The sequence below is a fragment of the Anthonomus grandis genome, chromosome 1, assembly GCF_022605725.1.
Source record: "Anthonomus grandis grandis chromosome 1, icAntGran1.3, whole genome shotgun sequence".
In the NCBI taxonomy this organism is placed as follows: Eukaryota; Metazoa; Arthropoda; class Insecta; order Coleoptera; family Curculionidae; genus Anthonomus; species Anthonomus grandis.
In genome coordinates, this window is record NC_065546.1 from 22,643,419 (window position 1) to 22,665,919 (window position 22,501).

The 22,501-nt window shown below is 31.7% G+C and overlaps 1 protein-coding gene across 2 annotated transcripts; it reads right to left on the minus strand.

The window, feature by feature from the left end:
* Window positions 1–6,725: 6,725 nt before the first annotated feature.
* LOC126734593 (damage-control phosphatase ARMT1-like) lies at window positions 6,726–22,290 on the minus strand. 2 transcript variants are annotated; one of them, XM_050438293.1, is made up of 9 exons: window positions 22,113–22,290; window positions 21,946–22,003; window positions 21,782–21,887; window positions 21,492–21,724; window positions 17,357–17,513; window positions 17,134–17,302; window positions 16,868–17,083; window positions 7,185–7,335; window positions 6,726–7,123 (listed from the first exon to the last, which is right to left on the minus strand). In XM_050438293.1, the coding sequence occupies exons 2-9, from the start codon at window positions 21,999–22,001 to the stop codon at window positions 6,901–6,903; spliced, it is 1,311 nt and encodes a 436-aa protein (XP_050294250.1). In that variant the 5' UTR covers window positions 22,002–22,003; window positions 22,113–22,290; the 3' UTR covers window positions 6,726–6,900. The 2 variants fall into 2 exon arrangements, with proteins under 2 accessions (XP_050294250.1, XP_050294246.1); XM_050438289.1 differs by having other exon boundaries at window positions 21,946–22,290.
* Window positions 22,291–22,501: the final 211 nt, after the last annotated feature.

Genomic DNA, 22,501 nt, shown 5'->3' on the forward strand with positions numbered 1-22,501 from the left:
GCAGTCTAAATATCTCTAAATGATGATTAGACTTGGAAATTGTAGAATCACGAAATGCTCTTTCCTTTTTATATATATTACGAATTATATCCCCCGAAAACCAAAGAGGGAAACGTCTTTTACGTTTTACCTTGAAGGGTACCGCTCTAGTGAAAGTGTACAGTATATCATAAAAAACATCAGATGCAGAGTTGACGTCCGGCTGCACCGTGACAGGCGACCAGACCAATCATTATCTAGCAGCAACTGATATAAAAGCGGAAAGTTAGCCTTTCTAAAATTAAATTTCTTTATATCAGCTTTATTAAGGGGTAGGTTATTGAGAGAGGTAAGGCTTGCATGGAATTCAAATGACATAGAAGGATGAGAACTTTCTTCTTCCTGAGAACTTCCTCCTGTTCTTCAGTAGGAATCCAACATCCCCATGGTTCACCAGTGTGATCTTAACTGGTCTGCAGCCATTACAGTTGGGTTTTCCAAATCTAGACGCCTTGGATATGGGAATATTACGGCCACACACATCGTTCAGCAGAGTAAAAATCTCTGCTGTGAAAGTCGGATCTTCAGACGACTCGTACTTTAGGTTAAAAAGCATTAAATTGCACGTTTTTGCCTCTACACGATCGATCAGCCCCAGCAGCTGCTTGACGCTGCCTAAGCATTCTTTACAGTAGAAGGGCATAGATCTCTTGCTTAACACCACTGCCCTAATTTCAGTAGCACATGTTTTAATTTTGTTTTAGTCGTACATGTTTTAGTTGCATCTACAATTGAATTATTTAAACCTTTATTAGTCCTAGTTCCTAATGCTAACTTGATTGATATAATTGAAGAAATTCAAAAAGAAATTAAAATCTCTTTTATTATCCAGGGCATATTATAGCCTTGACGATTTTTTTAATGATATCTTTTGACATGTGCTCTGACATCATTTTAGTATTTTAGTTTTGTTTCCTATTAAATATTTTAATTTACTTCCTCTAAATTCTGTTTTATTGACAGCTTTACTTATTTTTTAATCAAATTTATCCAAAAAGATGCTTTTTTTTTCAATCTGTTTTGTTATAATTAATTTTGGTAATGTGTGTAAATTTTATGGTAAAATGTTTTAGATGTTATGTTTGTTTGAAATTTGAAATTTAAAGTGAATTTGGAATTTTTTAGTTTTTAGGATGCTTGTACACAAGATTTTGTTTTGTCTTACGTAATATAGCATATTTTCTTTCTTTCTTTCTTAACTATGAGATCTTGTATGGTAATTATGCACATTATAGTTAAACCTAATGTTTTTGTCGATCATAAAGAATTTTATATGCCATTTTAGATTATTCGATTTCTAATATTTCCTGTAACCTTTTTTAACTTTAAAGTTCTGTATAAATTACACCTGTTTTGGTAATCCAATTACAATTAAAAATTATTTAAAGCATTTTGTTCTGTTATATTTAAGCTTGATGAAACTTTGCTTGATTCAGCACATGTACCCCAGACAGACAAAAGATGTCTGAAATGCGTTAAAAAGATCATGCTCAATAACTTCAAATTTACTTTTTTTGACAAATAATGCCTACTCTCAAATAAAGCAGATAGTATTAAAACAATTTTTTGGAAAATTTTTATTATGTGATATGATCAATTTTGATCCCCGTTTAATCCTAAATATTATATGCATGATACTTTCTAAAAATATACCATTAGGTAATATGGTATATTGTTAGAGAAATTATTTAGAGTAATATTAAATTATTTATTTTATTTTTGTCTTTAAGAGTTATATATTTAGTTTTATTGATACTATTAATTTATTCGAAAACAACAACTTTAGATAAGTATTAAGGTAATTATTAACCAATGTACTTAGTGAATCTAGATCTATTCCTTTTTAAAGTAAAACACTGTCATTAGCGAAAGGAAAATCATACCATTTTAAATATTTAACACATATCAACAGTACAATAATAGAGGTTCAAGGACGGACTCCCCAAAGGACGGCCAATTCTGCAGGTAGAGTACTTTAGCTCTAATTTTTATTAAATATGTTAGATCTGTTAGTAGTGTGACATGTAGCTTTTAAAAAATTGGATATGCTCTATAAATCGAAGTTAGCAGTCTCTAACGCCTAATAAATAGTATTCCATCACAGTTTGAAGAGATATGGACTTCTTTAACACTGCAAAATAGTTCATATATCGTAGGATGTATATAATGAAGATACCTTATTTTAAGGGTAATTAAATTCTCTTTTTACCGTATATTTTTTTCATTGTATGCAGCCATTTTTGAGAAAATACAAAATGATTTCTCTTTAATAAACAATTTATTGCTTCTTGAAGAAAGTTAACTAGCCGTACGCAAGGGTGAACTTCATCACCTAAAATGAAAATAGGGTTCAACTTTAGCGATTCCTTAATTTAAATGTTATCGATTTTCTTTTCAACGTATCCAACATTACCCAATTCTAGATTTATTGCTTAAAACTGTTAATGTAAATTCCTATTTTAGCATTTGAAGAAAAAATTAATAGTTATTTGTTTTTTTTCTAGTGTGAACGGGTTAACGGATGGAAAGATTACTATTCTTGCTAGATTATTCGAAGGCCTTCGACACAGTACTTATGTCACAAAATGCTTTTGGCAATTTTACATACATTAATTACATTACATTAATTATATACGTCCCTCAATCAATACTGTTAGACTTTTTCAAAAGTTTTCTGCTAGATACGTCCCAGTATACATGTTTTATTATGTTTATCTATAGTGTCTAGTTTTTAAATAGTTCATCTTCTTTGAGGGCTCCATTTTAGGTCATTTCCGTCATTTAGGTTATATCATTGTAAAGCCCTGTAGTTTTAATTTTCTAGAATTTGTATACTTGTATGCTTGCTTTGACTGTCAGTATTCTTCTAAAATTATTGGTCTCTTCCGGCAAAAACAATAAAGATAATTCTAAATATTTCGAAACTGTTCCATGGGGTTTTAAAAAGGACGTGCTTCGTGAAATTTCATTCAGTTTTAATTGTTTAGTCAGTTTTTACCTTGGAGGCAATTAAACAACAGCCAAGGCGAGTTAGGTTAGCGTTTTTGACGTTGACAATCAAGGGCGTACCCAGGATTTCAGCTAGGGGGGGGGCAGCTCATACCTTTTTCGAGAAGATGGTCAAAAGAGATGGTGTTTTGAGTTTTCTTTCACATAATTGCGATGTATGCTCATCAAACATAAACCTGTAAGTCTTTCTTCACCCATAGTGCTTCTAAACCACGTTTTAACTCTTCGCACCGTACTGAAGGACCGTTCTACGGTCGCTGTGGTGCATGGACTGCATGGGATAGTGCTCAAATTTATCAATGCCTTTCTGACAGCAGGGTAAAAAATGTTGGCTTCGTTGAACAGATCAACTACTTCTATGTCCCTTAATTGATCACCTGATAAAGCTTCTTCACCCATAAATCATGTCAAAGGTTCAGTTCTTCGGTGATATCCAGGTTATAAAATTCCTGGTATGAATCCGCGTTCTTGTGTAAGTCTGTACTGCTGGTCTTGGGCATATGTAAGGGATGTAGCTTACTTAAATATTATATAAACTTACTTTACTAGTTTTTTGGGAGAATCGAATATTCGATATCAGGACATTCGCGGTCATTTCTGACAATGTTCTTGATATTTTTGATGTGTTCCCCCACCGAGATCATGTCGATCGATTTACCTTGTAGTGCGCTAACTACTGGTTCTAAAACTGCTGAATATTTGGCTATTGCTTGTAGAGCAATAATAAACACTGGTTTTGTAACGGCTGAATGTTACTGATATGCAGATTTTCTGGTGGCATAATTTCTCTCTACGGCTAACGTTTCTAGAGATTTCAGAAGCTCTGGGAAATTTTTAGAAAACTTTGTGATTGATTTATATTTTTCGGACCATCTCGTCGCACACAATCGTGATAGGTTTGAAGCGTAGTTTCGACGTAAAGTCAACTCTCTGAAAAACGTTATAACATCCTTTACAGTGGCGACAGTATTTCTAATTTCTGGCACTGCGTTCGCATCATTTACAACAAGGTTGGGTTTGTGACTTAAACAAAGAAAATATAAAGCACGTATTTTTTTCAAAATGGCTTGTACGCCACCCTCTTTCCCTGCCGTTGTAGAACAGCTATTGAATCCAAACCTTACGCAATCTTCGGTTGGGAGGTTAGAACTAATCAAGAAATTGTTAATTGCTTCGGCAATTGCTGAAGCATTTTGTGCTTTTAGTTCAACGAACCCTACAAATTCTTCTCTGATTTTCCTTTTGCTTTCGTCGTAGAATCGTACGCCTATTGACAGCTATTTTTTCTAAGCTGCGTCTGCTTTTTCACCAGCTAAGCCATGGTCTTCTGAACATCACTTATTATATTATCCTTAATAACTTCGCAACATAAATAATATCAATTCGTTTTGTATTTTTGGCGATGTGTAAACTGCATTGCGACGGCACTTTTCCAGGCGACTCTTTAATTTGTCGTCTCCTAAATTAATTCTCAACTTCAATAAATAATAAAACACTCTCATCTGTCTTGTTTTCCCCTAAGAGGCATATCCTGTGTACCGCAAAATACTAGCTATCGTCCACTATAATTTCAAGATCGATATATTTACAGGCTCTGCTGAAGAATGTGACGCTTGTCTAATGTAAGCATGCAAGGATCTTGGCATTACATGAGTATTTTTTGCGTGGTTGTCATTTTTCATCGCTTCCGCCTCCACTGCTACTTTCCCGACCTTTTTTTCTTTTTTTGCGTGTTGTTCCTAAAAAATGGATACACTAAATCACTCTTACAATGTTTAGGCATAGGACGAAAATACGGAAAATAAAGACCAAGATACCTATAATAACATCACATTCAAATATCATTTACTTCAGACTTCCTATCAGTAAAAGTAAAATTTCGATATTCAAAATTCGTTAACTTTGTGGTATGAACAAAGAAATCAAATAATCATATTAGGTTTTGTTTTGTTTTGATTCACCGCTTTCACAGAATTTCCTGATATCCATTTGACAGAATAATATTTCCAGTCTCCAATTATTGCACAGTAAACGCAAATTAAATCTCGTGTGGCCGCAACTAAACTATAAGACACTATGACGCATGAAATATTCGCTCGTATTAAAATCCGAACCGAATTGAATTGTTTTCGTTGTATCGTCGAACTGAATTGTCTTACTCTGCCTCACGATCCCGCTTATATATTCAAATATTCCTGCTCTCGAAATACGTAGAAAATACTCGACTCTTGACTCTATTTCCGTTCTTGTCTCATACTTGCTATCACTGCCTTTCCTTTCCAGCTAGTACGTTCTTCGTGGTATTGCTATTCAATAGAACATGTCGCTATTGACCGTATAAGTTGATGCTATTTCAGATTTCTCTTTACTGGAAAAAGTACTGTCGTCCAGATAGCGCTCGATGTTGTTTTCTCCGAATAATATGCGGCTTTAGTCCTAGATGGCTCTGATTGTCTCATCGGGAGCGGAAACTACGAGATGCAACGGTTTCGCGGGAGATTTAAATTATATTGAGTCGCCAACAGTATGCTATATCGAATGTTATAGAATATTTAAAGATAGATAAAATAACACGTTTTTAATTCCCACTTGTCAGAAAAATTGACGTTTATTTTATTTTCTATCGTGCCTCGTATAGCCTCGCCCTATAGGTGCTCGTGACAAAGCTTCTCATTACAACAATTACTTATTTGTCATGAACAAGTTTCGAATTATTATAGATTATTATTCTTTAATCTTCAGTGTGACTAATTTGTTACTGAGAATTTTTATAATGAATGTACCATTTCTGTTGACTTATGTAATATTATTATCTGTAATTTGTATTAATAGATTAATTTAAGTCCATTCGAAAAGTATTCAAAACTTATACAAAAAAATATCTGCAGATTTCTTCATGCTATTTAAATAATTAACTTTAAAATAAATAAATTTTTATTCGTAAGTTGTTGGAAACAACTATGATTTTATAACTGATTTTTGAACTTTTATAAAATCTCGTATTTTTTTACTCTAAAGGCACATAGGAAATTCATAGAATATATATTTTAAAGGAAACATTAAGCCGCAAAGAAATATACATTTTTTTTTTATAAAAAATTTAAAGAAGCTCAAGGAAACCCAAAAATACATGAAGGGTCATGAATTAAGTTATCAGTTTAAAAAAAAAATAAGTTTTTTTAAGTTTTAAAAAATATTAAAAAGGGTTTGTGAAAAAAAAGAATGAGTGTATTATTTCGGAAAGGGCCTACTTTAAAGCCGATACAATTATTTTGATACATAATATGCACTTTGAATTTTATTAACCAATTTCCGAATAACAAGGGTTGAATATCTAGTCTATGAGTAATTGGCTTCTTTTATTTTTTACTATCCACTTTTAAATTCCTTTAATAAACAGATTTATCTTCAATCTTAATAAAATAATTGGGATAAATCCCTGTATGTATATATTTTGATTAAATTAACCATACTACCAAATTTCCTTAAAAATATTGACTTCTATTTTGGAAACTAATCTCAACATTATCATGATAAAGTTTTTGTAGCAAAATCCAAATCTAATTCTTTTTAAATTTCTTGCTTAATCGTAATGCAAATAGTATAACACATGTAGATTGTTTCAAAATAAGAACTTCGAAACACATTAATACACATTTTAAAACAGACAATACATACTATATTTACAATTTTATTAAAAGGAAAATCCAACGAAACAAAACAAAGAAAATAATTACGAAAATTAACACATAGGAAATGCGTATAACTGGCTATTACATTTGCCCTTATATGTTAAATAAAAACAGAAAGAAATGAGCGAAAAGATTCATAAAAATCAACAAGAGTATTTTATCAACTTTTGGTTGGTTTGTTAACAAACTGTATCAATCCATAGTCTCCGTTTTCCATCCATTTAACATCTTTTTTTTCGCATTGCTCTGCAACACCTGGTTTCAACCCAACCACTATGTCTGCCTTAATTGTCCTTAGGGTGCAGAGTCGAGAGGGCAGAAACCCTTGTAGTGCTTCTTCAGGAGGTGTAATTGGATCCCAATTTTTGTCACCAAAAAGTTTTCTAAAAACGATTTTAAATTAAAACAGTTTTTATTATCAACGGAGAGCACAAAAAAACTTGCCTGTAGTTGAGGTCTCCTTTGAATATTATCAACTTAGACATTTCTAACTTATTGTATAAATCAGGTGCATATTGTTTCATATAGCTAAAATCAAATGGTAATGTCCAAAATGGGTGAACTACAATTTTCCATGTTTCGTTTTGTACCAGCTCTAAAAAATGTTAATTTTAGGGACCTTCACCCCTATTAAAATATACCGTATTTCTATTTAGTACTCCCGTCTTCCATTGTACCGTTTAAAAATGAAATCATTATTTTTTTTAGCATACCATATATTGGAAAAAAGAAAGAAAGGATATTTTGGAAAAACAAAGAATTTTGTCGACAAATGTGCGGAGTGATTTATTATCCTAACGATAATTTTTGTCGATAACATGCTCTTAAATGGTCGTCCTCGATAATTCAAACTTAAACCAGATGCTTTAATAATTCAGCCATCAATTTACAGTGCATTGTGTACTTTATAGTACGGATTTAAGCATACTTCGGATTTAGGAAAACTAAAGTCTCTGGGTCTATTGTATATTTAAATCATTTGAATTAGTCCATAAAATATTTTGTAAATTAGGAAATATTATTATAATTTAGATATAGCCTAATATAATTAATATACAGGGCAATGAATCGCCCTGTATATTAATTATAGAATTAATGGGCAATACACACCAAATATGGCGATTGAGCTTAACATATCTTATACAAATGTTGCAGGTTTACGAGATACAGGTTGTTGAAAGTTGGAATTTTAATTTGAAATTTCTTAATAATTTTGTGATTTTAAGCAGTATCGTCTTGAAAATTGGCGACTTTATATGTTTTGACATGAAAATTACGAATTTTGTGGTGAATGTAGCATTATTTATACAGAGTGTTAGTTACACCCTGTTACTTAGATAAATTACAACATATCTTTATTGCCTATTCAGTTATGGCTAAAACGACTAGAAAATCTAAAAGGCATTTTAATTTTGAATAAAAAAGGTACGCTTGTTTATTTTATGTAACTCTATGGTATCTCCAGTTCAGAGATTGCCCATTCTTAATGAATCACCCTGTATATAGATTATATAAATAAATACGTCGCACGTCACATGTGTGTTCTCTACTTTTAATTTTTAATTCTAGTAGTTGATACCAATATATTTGTTGGTAGCAATGTGAATATATTGTATACAGTGGCGTACTTAAATCTAATGTAATGAAAATTTAGTATTCAGTCGAACATATTTATTTTATTTCATTTTAGGTTTTGTAAGTATTTACTGGATTGAGTAGTGAATTATTACTAAAATTTTTATTAGTTGGTAGATTTAAAATTTATTGCAACGTCATGTCCGAAAAAAATGTAAATCTAATATCTTTTATATGTAAAAATACACGTATCTATAAAGATCCATGAATTTATAAGACTGGCAAAGGTGAATTGTTTGAATGTTCCTATGATTATTGTAACGAATGTGCAGGTATCAGCCTTATCGGAGGCACAAGCCTTAGCTTTAGTTTAAATAAAACTGCTTTTTTATAGCTAAGAATGTAAGGATAGATTGGGAATACAAACCAATAAAGATATATTGGAAAAATTATATAATGAAAGTAAAAATCTGCACGAACAAATTACTTTTACGCGGACTGATAATAAAGATAAAACATTAATTCCGGAATTAGTATTTTAAAATCTAAAATTAATCTGGAATTTTAAATTCAGGAACCGAAAACAGTCGTAGAGACAAAGGACGCAATAGTTTCAAAATTGCGTAGAAGCACGTGGAACTGAGGACGAAGTATTTAAAGCGCATCAAACAAATCAAGAAACATAAAAAAACTATTTTGAGAAAATTGAAGTTTTAAAACTCGAGGTACAAAATAAAAATAATCAACTAGAACTAGAGACAAAGGAAAAAATTAAATAAAATTACAAAAAACAAGAAATATGAAGAATAATTGCAGAAATAAATAACTTAAAATTATGAACAAAAAGAACTAACAAAGAAAACGCTGATATACCCAAGATTGATAAAATATGAATTGAGCTTAGTCAAAGAAGAACATTTTTGAGAGAGAAATTAAAAGAACACTATGCAAAACTATTGTCCTTAGGAAATTAATTATAAAATTAAAAAAAAAAAACAAACTAAAAACGCTTCGAGAAAAAAATTAAAAAATACTAAAGGAAATAAAACTACAAAGCAAGCAGCTCATCATATACGAAAAGGAAATTGAATTGCTAGCTCGAACGATTTTAAAAAGGGACAACTGCCATATTTTCGCGAAATTCATAGCAAAATTAAATATCGCACATACATAAATGTAATGTTTACCTTTGTTCTCTTTTTTAATTATAGACTTAATAATTTGAAAAATATAGTCAATAAATTTAATAACAAACTTAAATGCTATGCCCATAAATTAGACTATTATAGCAAGAGGAAAAAAGCTTTTGCTGATATAAATAATCAATTTTGAAATCGACTTAATAAGGAGGAGATTGTTCGACAGATTAACATGGTTATTTCTATTTATAAAGCAAGTAAAAGTAGGTCGAACCTTATACCGGATGACAATTTGAAAACAAACAGCATGTAATATTGCTTTTACGAACGATAGTAAGAAAATTAGGCGAAACACATCAAAACAATCATGGAACAGCTACAACCCAGACAAAAGTAGCTTCGGAGATATACAACCAGTATGGCCTCCTATTGTGTTTCTTGCCTGGTACTGTTAGATTTCAGTAAGGGCTTTGACCTCATAATCATGAGATGCGGTTGGCTAAAATGAGCTTCTTCCGTTTTTTCAGTGAGTGTTTGCAAATGGTTCCAAAGTTATCTTCAACTAAGGACGCAGATTGTGGAACTGGATGGAGCAAGATCTGAACCTGTTGTCACTAATTATGGAGTGCCCCAGGGTAGTATCCTCGGATCTTCATTATTTAGCATCTACACTAGCGATCTTCCAGAGCAAATTCGGTTTTGTTCCGTAAATCTTTATGCAGATGACACACAGTTGCTATCCGGATTTCCTCCTCATAGTACATGTCAATGTATGCAGCAAATTAATGAGGACTTAAACTCAATATTTAAATGGTTAAGACAGCATAGGATAATTCTGAATGCTTGCTAACACAAGCACATACTTACTCATTAGTTCTAATACATTAGAAAAAACAATTTCTTCAATCTAATTTCACTACTTTGCATATAAATAACAGTGTCCTTCCTTGTTCAACATCAGCAAAAAATCTTGGTGTCATTTTTGATGAGGTCCTAAACTTTCAGGTACATGTCAAAAAAAATTATCATGCATGTATGCTTTACTTAGAAGTTTGTATCAATTTAAATTTGTTTGCCCAAAAATATCAAATTAATGCTTGTGGAGGCTCTTGTTTGGTCACAGCTAGATTACTGCAATGTTGTTTTTTAGAATTACACTCTTGATATGAAAAACAAAATTCAGTTAGCTCAAAACGCCTCTATGAGATCTGTTTTCAACATACAAAAATTTGATCACATAACACCAACATATGTTGACAATAAAATACTAAAATATGAAAGTAGAGCAGCTTTGTGGTCAGTTTGTTTATAGAGTTTACAAGTCGAGGTACCCTAAATATCTTTCAGATTATTTAACAGCAAGACAAGATTTACATAGTCACCGCCTAAGAAACATTATAAGATTTGAAATACCAGAGCATACAACTGAAGGTTTTAAAACTCATTCGTCTTCCAGGGTTAATTTTTGTTAAACTCTGAAGTATACAACTTAATAAGATCATACTCACTTTTCACTTTCAAGAAGAAATACAATATTGTAATGTTAAGTAATTTTAAGAAACGAGTTTTGTATAAAGTCGTATTGTATTGAAACTGCCCACTGTATTTTTCAGGTAGCATGGAAGAACACATTATGTGAATGTTACCTTTTATGTATAATATTTTGTTGTTGCATATTAAACTTATACAAATTAAAAATACTTATAAACTAAACAAAACAAGTAATGAACTTAAAAATAAAAAAAAACACTATTACAATACAAACTAAATGAGTACTAAACAGACTAGTAAGTCCACATAAATACTCCAGAAAGCGTAGGATATTTTAGCTTGGTAACTATAGACAAAAAAGATCATTATGACAGTATAACGGATTATCTAAAAGGAGTTGCTTTATTTTCAATTTAAATTTATTCAAACTGTTAATTTCTCTTATGCTCTTTGGTAATTTATTATATGTCTTGGGCGCCACAAAAATTGCGTTCTTTTCGAGTAGCACCGACTTCGCAAGATGCTAAAGTTATGCTGATGTCTTGCTTGCATACCTTTATTGTAATCCGAGTTCGTTACGAAGTAGTGACTGCAGGTTTTCGCAAATATTAAGAGTTTATAGAAATAAATCGAGTATACTGTCATAATACGGTGCTTTGAAAAACCAATAATCGCTCCTGATCGGAAGAGATCTCCCATTAAACATAAAAGTCGACTTTGGACATGGGCATGAAAAAGTCCAACTACACTCGTGCTTAGCATACGTGTTAAGTCACTGACCACAAAGCACGATGTTTCCAAACCTTTTGCTAGGTGATCGATGTGGGTATTCCATAATAGCCTGTTATCAATTTGAAGCCCCAAGAATTTTGTACAATTTTAATTATTTAGAGATTGGGTGTCAGTTCTTATGAAAGTACTTTGGAGGTTTGTAATAGTTGAGTGATTATTTTTAATATAAATAACAGTAGACTTTTCAGCGTTTAATAATAATACGTTTTCTTTGCACTAGTTTGCGAAATTCATAGAAACTTCGTGGCAGCTAGAGCCTGTATCCGTGTAGGTCGGTTTTCACACTATGACTGAGGTGTCGTCTGCCAATTGACATATTAAAAAAATATGTCATAAAAATAAAGAAATAGTAGTGGGGATAGTATTCCCTCCTGGGGAACTCCGAAACTTACCTCAAGCATTGAGGAATTAAAGGGATAATTTTCTATTTCATTTAATTTATTTCATCAATTTATCAATTTGATATTAGGATTTCCTGTAATGTTTGAGAGCCAGTGAATATTTTTTTCTTGATTTGAGAGGTTTAAAATCTCGTCTGTCACCCACCGACTTTTTTGTTTTTTCAAGAGTTTGCCCAGTTTTCGGGCCACGTCCACCAATACCGCCTTGTGATCAGAAAATTCACTTTCTTCCGTAAATGACAAAACCTCATCGTAGTTAGTGTAAATGTTATCGAGTGTTGTACCTGATATGGTTCTAGTAGGGAGAGAATGCGATGGTTTTAGATTATACGCGGACATTAGATCCTCAAAGCTAGACTTATTAGATTCAGAATTATTGACATTAAGAAATTTTAAATTAAACCAAACCCTCTCTAAATTTTTTTGAAACATGTATAACTTTTCTTTGCTGTAATCTGGAGAGCGGTATAGAAACAGAAAAATGCAATTTATATTTTCAAGTTTAAACTCACAGTCACAATGTTCAAAAGTTTGTTTAAGGCAATGGAAATCATAATATACGGGTTTTACCTTAAAATCTGATTTTGCAAATAAAGCAAGATCAGAAGGTGGTGGGGGAGACCCAAATGAGACCTACAATAAAAAGTACTTAAATAATAGTCTTCAAGAGAAAATGTTTTAAATTCAGATTCATTGCACCAGTGTTCTGCAATATCCACTAGTGCAGGATTCTTTAGTTTTGACAAAAATACCTGAACTTCGAGCTGCTTTTTACGTGCATTTCTCATAATGATTTGGCAAAAACGCACGATTTCTTGGCTTAAATTGTTGGTGGGACGCATCTTGACAACACTGAAACTCGCTTAACATTATTCCTTTGTCTCAGGCGGTGCTTGATAAAATAGAATCTTTAAGGTCAGCTCTGACTCTAATTTTGAAAGCACTGTTAGAGCCTCTCGTTTATCTTAAGTAGTGGCATGCGGTTGATTGTTCATCTTTGTCTCCCGCACTTGCTTTTTCTCCATCTCTAGTGAGGTTAGCGATTGATGGTGATGTGCCTGCGAAGTAGATGGAGTGGATACCGACGCAAATTGCTGTTAGCTTTGTTATTAAATCATTTTCGTGTTTTATTTGCTCTTGCAGAAAGCTTATATTATCATGCATAGTAGAAATTACAAGATTTTTGTCCTTAAGGATTTGTTTCAGTTGGAAAAGCTCACCTGCTATGGGTTGATTGCTCCGTCGAAATGGAATGTCTTTAGAAGCCATTCTATCAGGATGAACAGGTTTACAACAAATTATGCTATTGTCGCTAAGTTTCTGGATATTATTGTAGTATTTTACACAACCTGGGTGTATTTACCGCAACTAACACATTTTAAGCCATTGGCCGGTGCGGTATTACACTTTTTACATTTTTTAGTAGGACGTTCGGCGCTAAGTTGTTCAATTCCAGCCATCTTGAAGTCAATCTAGGTGGCCATTCTATGGATCCCCTCCTACCAATCCACTGCTCTAGGTAATGATGACCCAACCACTCCTTCACTGGGCGTACATAATGCGGAGGCGTTCCATTTTGTTGGAAGTGCAGCAAATGATCACCTAGAGCAAGATTTCCATTGGCGTACCTTTGATTTTCCACCTCATGAACTATAAGAGGTTCTAAAGATGTGTTTAACATTTCTCATAAATTTCACCATTTAAAGTTCCATTGATGAAGAGGGGACCGATGATGCTATTGCTTAATATACTCACCCAAACTTTTATTTTTTGAGGGTATTGCGTATGCCCCTCTCTAATAATGTGAGGATTAAAGTCGCTCCAATAAAGACAGGTTGACAAACAATTGACCTTGCCATTTAATTAAAAAGTGCACTCGTCATGGAAGCACATATTCTTGATTAATATGGGCTGAGTAATAATCTTGTACGTCATAATTTCGCAAAACTCAATACGTCGGTCTGGGTCATCATCCCCTAATTTTTGGGTAATTAGCAGTTTGTATGGATGAAATGTGTGAAGCTTCAATACTTTCCTGACCGACTCACGCGAATGTCCAGTTTGATCTGCAACTTTGCGAAGGGATAGTGGGAGTCATAGCAACTTCACCAAGAACCTTAATCTGAGCGGCCTCATTGAGCAGTCTTTGCTCATTCCTTTTCTTATTGTTAACAGATCCTGTTTTGTTAAATGTAGCTACTAGCTCACAGATGTATCTCTCTGTGTCCAACATTTCTTTCACGATGTCTTTCGTTGAATAGAGCCGCCGTTCTTGCAAAGCAACGATTTTGAGCTCCATGAACAAAAATCTTTTTACGCATTCAGCAAGACACTAATAAGTGAAAACTATTGAAATTATTTATGAAAACTTTCACAGATTTTTTTACTGATTCTAGAAGAAATTATAAAATAAATAATGAACCCTAAGAGTTGGAAAATAAAGAACAAATAGCTACTTATCATTTGATAGCAAGTATAAGCAAAACGAGAATCTTCGAAAACGGCAAAAAAATTAAAAAGTCAGGGTTTTCAAAAAAAAAAAATTTAAATGCAGTTTATGCAGAATTTTATAAGGAGCACAAAAATGGTAAAAGAAATAATGGTTATCATTTAAAATTTTAAGGGCAGGTGCACTGGGGGTCAGGAGGTTGAAAGTAACACGACAACAAATGCCTCAAAAATTGTCCCCCTTGATATCTTGATTGACGTGTTTCGCCCAATTTTCATACGCATATGCATCACCATTGATATCATTGATAGAGGTAATAGTAAATGCTGTTCGTTTTGAAAATGTCACCCTGCATATGTACCAACTATATCTTTGTTTATGGATGTTGAATCAAATAAAAAACAAGGGGAAGAAGCAAATTGTAATAATCAACCAATAAAACTATAAATCTTGCAAATTAAATTTTTTTAGAAATGGGTGTAGGCGAAATTTCAATATCATAGAGAAAAATAATATTTTTTTATTACATCTTAATGCATCTAGTTTAACGGACGATTTTGATGAAATTTGTAATTTGACCATTAAGAAAAATCCCATAGTAGTCACATGCTTGACAGATAATGTTTTGGACACAGATGATGGTATAGATAGTGTCAGTAGAAAGACCAACAAAGCATTAATATATGTTAGAAATAATACACAATGCAGGTCTGTACACAGAAAAAACATTGGTTAGTTACAATTAAAATAGTTTATGATAACAGGAACTATTTTATAGTTTCTCTTTATAGGTCTCCTAGTTCTTCAAGGGTTGAGAATTTTCAACGTGGCGTGAAACCATTCTTGATAATCAATCTTCTGTCATGATTAATGACTTTAATAAGGATTAAACTCGGGAATCGGAAAATTAAGAAAATATTGTACATAACAAAACCCAATCAGGTAGAGATAAGGACTCAATTATTGATCTAGTAATAGTAAACCATCAGACTATGTTTCACGCCAGGGTACTAGAAAGTAAAAGAATTACTGATCACTATATAATTGAAATTTTATACAACAATGGGTATTCAAGAGAGCCAAAAATCTTGCAAAGTAGAGAGGAAAATATATTGATTTCGTGACTTTGAACAACCTATCGCACCAGTACAATTTTATTTAAATTCATGCTAATACAAATGAAAAATATAATGAATTTATTATTATAATAAATGCATTAGGTATAGCTCCGTTGAGTACAGTTAATATAAAGTTTAGTGGAACGATGTTGTGGTAACTTAAAGAATTTATACAAAAATAAGCAAGTACTGAATTTACTGGAAGTCGACATTAATGGCAAATTTAATGCTATGAAAAATAAATTACCCTACAAATTAAACAACTAATAAATAAATAAATATTTCATAGACAGTATAAATAAAATTATATTAGATGTAGAATTATTTCAGAGGCTTTGTAATTTGGAATTTTAAGATTTTCTCATTTTAAATTAATTAATTATACAAAACTTAAAGAAATTTTATTGAACATGGTGAATAAGACAAGGCCTAATTATGAGTAATTAATATTAACCTAGTTAGAAATACTTTTGCGTATATTAAAGACTATACAGAGACAGAGAGAGAGAACAAGAAAGAGAAAGGCCCAAAACAAACAGGGAGAACCAATATTATAATAAATATTGAAAACATCATGGATCGTTATATTATTTCAACTGAGGATGGAACCTGCAAAGATGTCGTTAACAGACTCGCCACAAATCATATATTGAATTACAGAACGAAACAACACGCTAACGATTTTCACCTGCGTAACTTATTGCGAGCTTATGGGGTGCCAAAAGTTGAAAATTGATTCTACAACTTCAAATTAATATTATATTTGGATGAGGCAACTTTTAGAAGCAATGGTTTTGTTAACAGATATATGCCTATGTGTTATGTCCAAAATCTGGAAACAAGTCTTTTTAAACGCAAATATTCCTCTTTGTGTGCACAAGGAACTTTGATTACAAAAACTTTTGTTAAAAAATACTCTTTAATTAAATAAGCTATAAATACGGCAGTCCATTTAACAAATCAACCAAATTTCACGTTCTGTTTTCCAGTCTCATGTAGCATTGATCATTAATCACCTTGTATAAAGCCTTACTTTTATTTCTTGTAAATAGTATTCTAACAAAATTTGACGACATGGCAAACTAAATAGAAAAACGACTTTCTTGACAAACAGTTCATAAAAAAATAGAGCTACTAAATAAAAACTAAATACAGCTAGTACCTTTCCACTTTAAGCCAAGTTTTCTCATGTTAGAGTTGTCACTTTGGCTCAACTGATTGAGAGTCCAATTGAAGTCATACTCCGTAACGTCTGATATAAACCAGGGGATTTGTTTTACATGGAAATTTACTTTTTTGGCCATCGAAAATGAAGTTACCAAATCCATCATACAGAGATCAGTAAAAACTTCATATCCTGAGTTGTCTAGTACTACATCTAAAATAAAAATTCAATATTTTGCATCATTGATAAATGTATAAGCCCACCTATTTCTTCTTGTCCAGTAATGGAACTATTGGCTAAAGCTTGATAAATATTTTCAGAATCATCCACTAATACAAATTGTTCTAATTCTTTGGTATCATGAAGCTTTCCGGGTCCATCCACTTTTCCTAGGCTAATGGAGAGATCACATTTATTGCCCCAAAGATTAAGCTAAAAAAATTATAAAATAAAACCATAATTGGAATTAATTTAATAGAGATTTACCTTCAACATTTTTAGAATTTTTTCTCTTTTATCACAGGTTTCCACTTTATTATTAATGTTGATAATAAATTCACTTAAATGAACCATAAGATCTCTTGATTTATGATAAGCTTCAAACTTTGATGATTGAAAATAATCAAAATCTTTCAGCCTGGTCCTAAGGAAAAAAGTTTAACGTAAGCATGGAAGCCCAAAAAATATCGAATTTTAGTCAGTTTTATGAAATTACATTGTATTTAGAAGACATGATAAAGCTAGTCGACACATCTCGTGAGAGTAATGGACAGGGCCTAATATTCCAAATTCTTAATGTAAATATGTATTATAATATTATAGGGTTTTTGGTACAAACTACTACCAATATTTTTACCAGATATAATGATTCTTAATCATGACGGTTCTAATAGTCAACCAAAATATCAAAGCATCTGCAATGTATTTTTGGCTCAATTTGCACAATCAACTCATTTTGTCTCATATTAGATTTTAAATCAAAATTTTTTAGTAACTTGCGTTTGTTTTCCCTAAAAATTAAACTAATATTTTCTCGTATTTACTGTTTTGATCTTAGTAAGATGTACAAAGATTATATGGGCCTTAGCAATCATGTAATCATGGACCTGTGGAGACCCGAGTATATATAGAGTTTAAAAACATGTTTTCAACAACTTTCATTACTAACATATTTTCACAACTCGTTAGATTTAAATATCACCTACTTTTATAATTGGGAATATAATATTTGCAATAGAAAAAGGTTTGGGTCTGTCTTGTCTTATTGGTTGAAGAGTTAGAATAAAATTTGTAGAGCTGTAAGCAAGAGGTCGGCAGGTATGTTACTACAGTATACATATACAGTGCTTTCATTTCAAACAATCCACCCTTAATAACTTTCTTAAAAAAAAAAACACGTCAAATTAGATATACAGGGGGACGTTTAATTATGCTTTTACTGAAGTTCTGTCAATCACCTCCTCACCTCCAGCTAACCTCACTTTAATATGTCAAATGGGAACCCCCATCGTGTGATACATCATAGTAAGGAGCGTAAAATTCTCTATTCAACGGTACCAAAAAAAATGAAATCGGTAAATGTGTAAGCAAAATAGTTAGCTAAAATGTCTAGAAATAATGAATATTTCATTTACGCCAAACTTTGTACTATTATTAACGTAAATAAAACAAAAATGTTAAATATTTTCTACATTCAATATAAAATCTAATTGGGCAAAAAAAAAATTTTCTGTACATAATATTATAATCAGTAAAACAAGATGTGCGAGTCGGATGAACGCTATTAGGATTTAAAAATTTTAATTTCAAAGAAATTATCAAAGCCCTTATTTATATAGAAATTGACCAATCGCAAGAACTAATATTTAATAATTTTTTTTTCGCGAAATGATACATAATATTTTATAATTTATACAATGGATTTTTTTATAGAATTTATTTAAAAATTCAACTTTATTTTCCTTTCAGGGTTTTATTTTGTGTAATTTTTTCATTTGAAAAATTGGAGTAAATACTATTTTTTTACCAATATGGAAAGCAGAGAAGGAAATCCTGACCCCTAGTAAAGGCACTGAAAATTATATAGTCCTTTATTTGTTATTATTTCTGGATCATGGTACTATAGTTATGAATTTTATAATTCAGTCATTACTGACAATTAGCTACAACCTACTGATATTCTACATAAAAATAACAATTAACAGATTTTTTTGTTTGGAAAATCATATAAACTTTTATGTTTTACTATATAGAAGTACTGTGTAATCTGAAAATGTAAAATTACGCTCCGTTGAATGAAACTAAATATAAAAGAGGTCCCCAGAATAGGCCTTCTCTGCTAACATCGCCCAGTCCTGTAATCCAAGTTCTACTATCTGAGTAACTTAAATGTTTACTTATCTGAGTAATGTAAAGATCTACATCAAAAGGTTTTTTAAGATTTATGTACTTTTATTAGATTTTCACCTATGTTTGAAAAGGTACTAGCAACTTTATTTATTTAGTGTACTTATTTAGAATAGAGATATAAAAGGAGAGTTTAACATCTCTAAATGAGAGTCCGGCCCTGAAACTGATGGCATGACAAAATATTAAATTTATTGAGAACTAACTTTTTTTTTGTAAGATTTTATGAGGGATTTTAAACTCAGATTTTTTAAAAGTTCTTGAGATCACAGATAATGGAGCAATGAGTCTGTAATTATCAACAAAAGATGTATCATTCTCTTTGTGTAGAGGTACAATAAAAGCTGCTTTTAATTCTTTTAGAAAATATCCATATTGAAAGGATAAATTGATAAGTCAATAGAGCATACCACACTAACAACAAATTACAACGGATTATTTTTATATTTATTTATGGGTTGTAGTTAAGTTATCAGAGCCAAATCAGTATTAATGACAATTAAATGGTTAATATGGTTGTTAATTCTGTTAGAATTTAATAGTTTATTATTGTGGTTAGTTTAAATGAATTATTATGTTGTATTATTCTTTTTTGAAATGGGGTTGATCCCATATAATAATAAATAAATAAAATAAATAACAGTGTAGGTCCAAACAATGGCTTCCACTTTTAATTGGATGCTGGGATCCAGAGACACCATTAGTGCATCATCATTAAGAAAAAAAAAGTTTTTAAGAGACTGTGTATGTACTCCCTCTCTTATCCCCTCTTTATTTTACTCAGTAGGTCAGTAGGTCATAGGACAGTTTTTCCATCCCAGTGGAAACTCAGTTTTATTATGCCTATATTTAAATGTGGTACTGCTAATGAAATGATCAATTACAGGAGTGTGTGCATACAGTCTGCCATTCCAAAACTTCTAGACAGTCTTATTTATGACCAAATTTTTATTGCAAAGAACTTTAGTGTGAGTGAACTGTTAAGTGAACCATCCGTTAGTACAAACTTGTTGTTGCATCAGGGTGCTCTGTTGAATGCTTTGGAGAGAGGTGAACAAGTTGATGTAATATACAGTTGATGTAATGACAGTGTCAACCATAGCTTATTACTAGAAAAATTGAGACTTTTTGGTGTTTCAGATTGTTTGGTGGCCCGGTTTGTGAGTTTTCTTTCTGACAGATTTCAGCAGGTACAAATTGGTGATGCTAGGTCACACTGATAAGGTGTGGGGTTCCACAGGGTGGTCATTATTCTCTGTTGTTTTTGGTTTGCTTGTTTTGGTTTGCTTTGAAAATAGTAATTTTTTGTTATTTGCTGACAATTTAAAGTTTTATAGGGTTATCAGTTCAGAACAAGACATGGTTCTCTTGCAAGATGATCTAAATAGATTGTGTGAATTGTGTGTCGGTAATAGTTTGGCTTTGAATGTGGGTAAATGCAGTTACAATAGTTTCTACAAAAGAAACAAACAGGTTATTTCCTCCTATACTATTGATAATGTTAATCTTAGATACACTGAAGTAGTAAAGGACGTTCGTATCTTTTTTGATGAACAATCGAATTTTAATACCCATGTGAATACTATTATAACTAAAGCATCTAAGGTCCTTGGTTTTGTCCTGTGCAATTGTAAAGACCTGTCAGTTAAAACTTGCAAAAGGTTGTCCATATCACTTGTCTCTTTGTTGGAGTATGGATCAATAATCTGGTCTCCTCTTTACATGAATAATTGTATTGCACTGGAGAGGACTTTTTCTTAGTTAATTTTGCATTGTTAATTGTTCAGATTTTAAGAGATTATTATTACTACTTGTAAAACAGTTTAATTAATTATCCTTGGTATTAGGATTAAGTCTGATAATTATTGTTAATTAGTAATTAGTGAGGTAGTCTAGCTTTTATTTCTTTTTCAAAAATATTAATATTTTTTGTAATGGGGTTGATCCCATGTATTGATTAAATAAATAAATAATTGGTTGACCAGGTATTTGGCCACCTGGTGTTTAGCGATTGGTCAAGGTGAGAGCAGATGTATAAGCATTACTGTAGGTATATCCTGGATACATCTGTGGAGTATAAGGCAGTGGACTGTAAATAAGGTTGCTGGAAATGACATATGCTGTGTTCTCAATCTTGGTTAACATTGAATATTTTATAGTTTTTCAAATTTATAGCTACTGCAAAGATAAAAGTTATAGCATTTTAAAAACTTACGTGTGTCTAAATATATCTTTAATTCTCGCATACATATAACATTCAGTTAAAAGCCATATGGTATTAAAATGAGTAGTTTCACCATCTTCTGATGCTTGCTTTGTTATGTGACTATTATATAATCGATTTTCTTCAGAAGCTTCATCTAGTGGAGTTAAAGGTTTATTTGTTTGAATCTCATATTTGAGCTTTGACAGTTCTCCAATAGCTTGTTTCAGGTCATCAGCACTACCCTAAAATGAATGAAGCTCTGAGGCTTTTATACTCAAAGATGTTACAAAGGCACTAACCTCCCCAAATTCATTAGAAATACCTTCTTTATTTCTTACTAAACTATCAATAACCTGTGTTAAAATGACCGGCATTCGATTTTTTACAGTGTGATATGCAAAACTTCTGTAAAAATTATTCAAATAGTTAATTTTTCTGTAAAATTTTCTATAAAGTTTTATACCTTTTATAAAACGCTGTTAAAGGCACATTCCTGGGCGTCTTAAGATCCAAACTCATATCTGTACATTCACACATTGTGGGATTAAAAATTATGAAATAAAAAATATTAAACAGTATAGAAGGCGATAAATAAGGCATATGAACATGCAATGAAACTGTATTACATACTATTTGAAGGATATCCAAGGTCGTAGCTATAAAGTAGATTTTATTCAAGTTCAGATTTTTTTTTTGCTTGATTTATTTGACTTTGAAAATCAGCAGATATTTTATCTCTTTCCAGCAGATATTCTGCTGCAGATATTCTTTCAATTTAAATCCATAGATGAATACTTCCTTGATAGGAAACTCCCGTCAAGAGCCAATTGAACACTGAATGCCGGTTGACTGTTGCGCCCTCTGAATGTCGAGGAGTAGTTCTAACCGGATGTGAAAATGTGTTAAACTAGAACTTTTTTGTCGCTATATTAAATAAAGTTCTAAATTTATCATTTCTTCTATTTGCGTACTACAATTTCTGAAAGAACCATACATTTCCTAATAGATATAAAGGTGTT

What these genes read in the sequence shown, in the direction of transcription:
- LOC126734593 (XM_050438289.1), bottom strand. Translation starts at nt 22,082, where the DNA reads ATGCCTTATTTATCGCCTTCTATACTGTTTAATATTTTTTATTTCATA. An exon ending in TTAACAGCGTTTTATAAAAG is followed by an intron (nt 21,888 to 21,945) that starts GTATAAAACTTT and finishes TAATTTTTACAG; the next exon opens with AAGTTTTGCATATCACACTG. An exon ending in ACTTGGCTTAAAGTGGAAAG is followed by an intron (nt 7,336 to 16,867) that starts GTACTAGCTGTA and finishes AACATTTTTTAG; the next exon opens with AGCTGGTACAAAACGAAACA.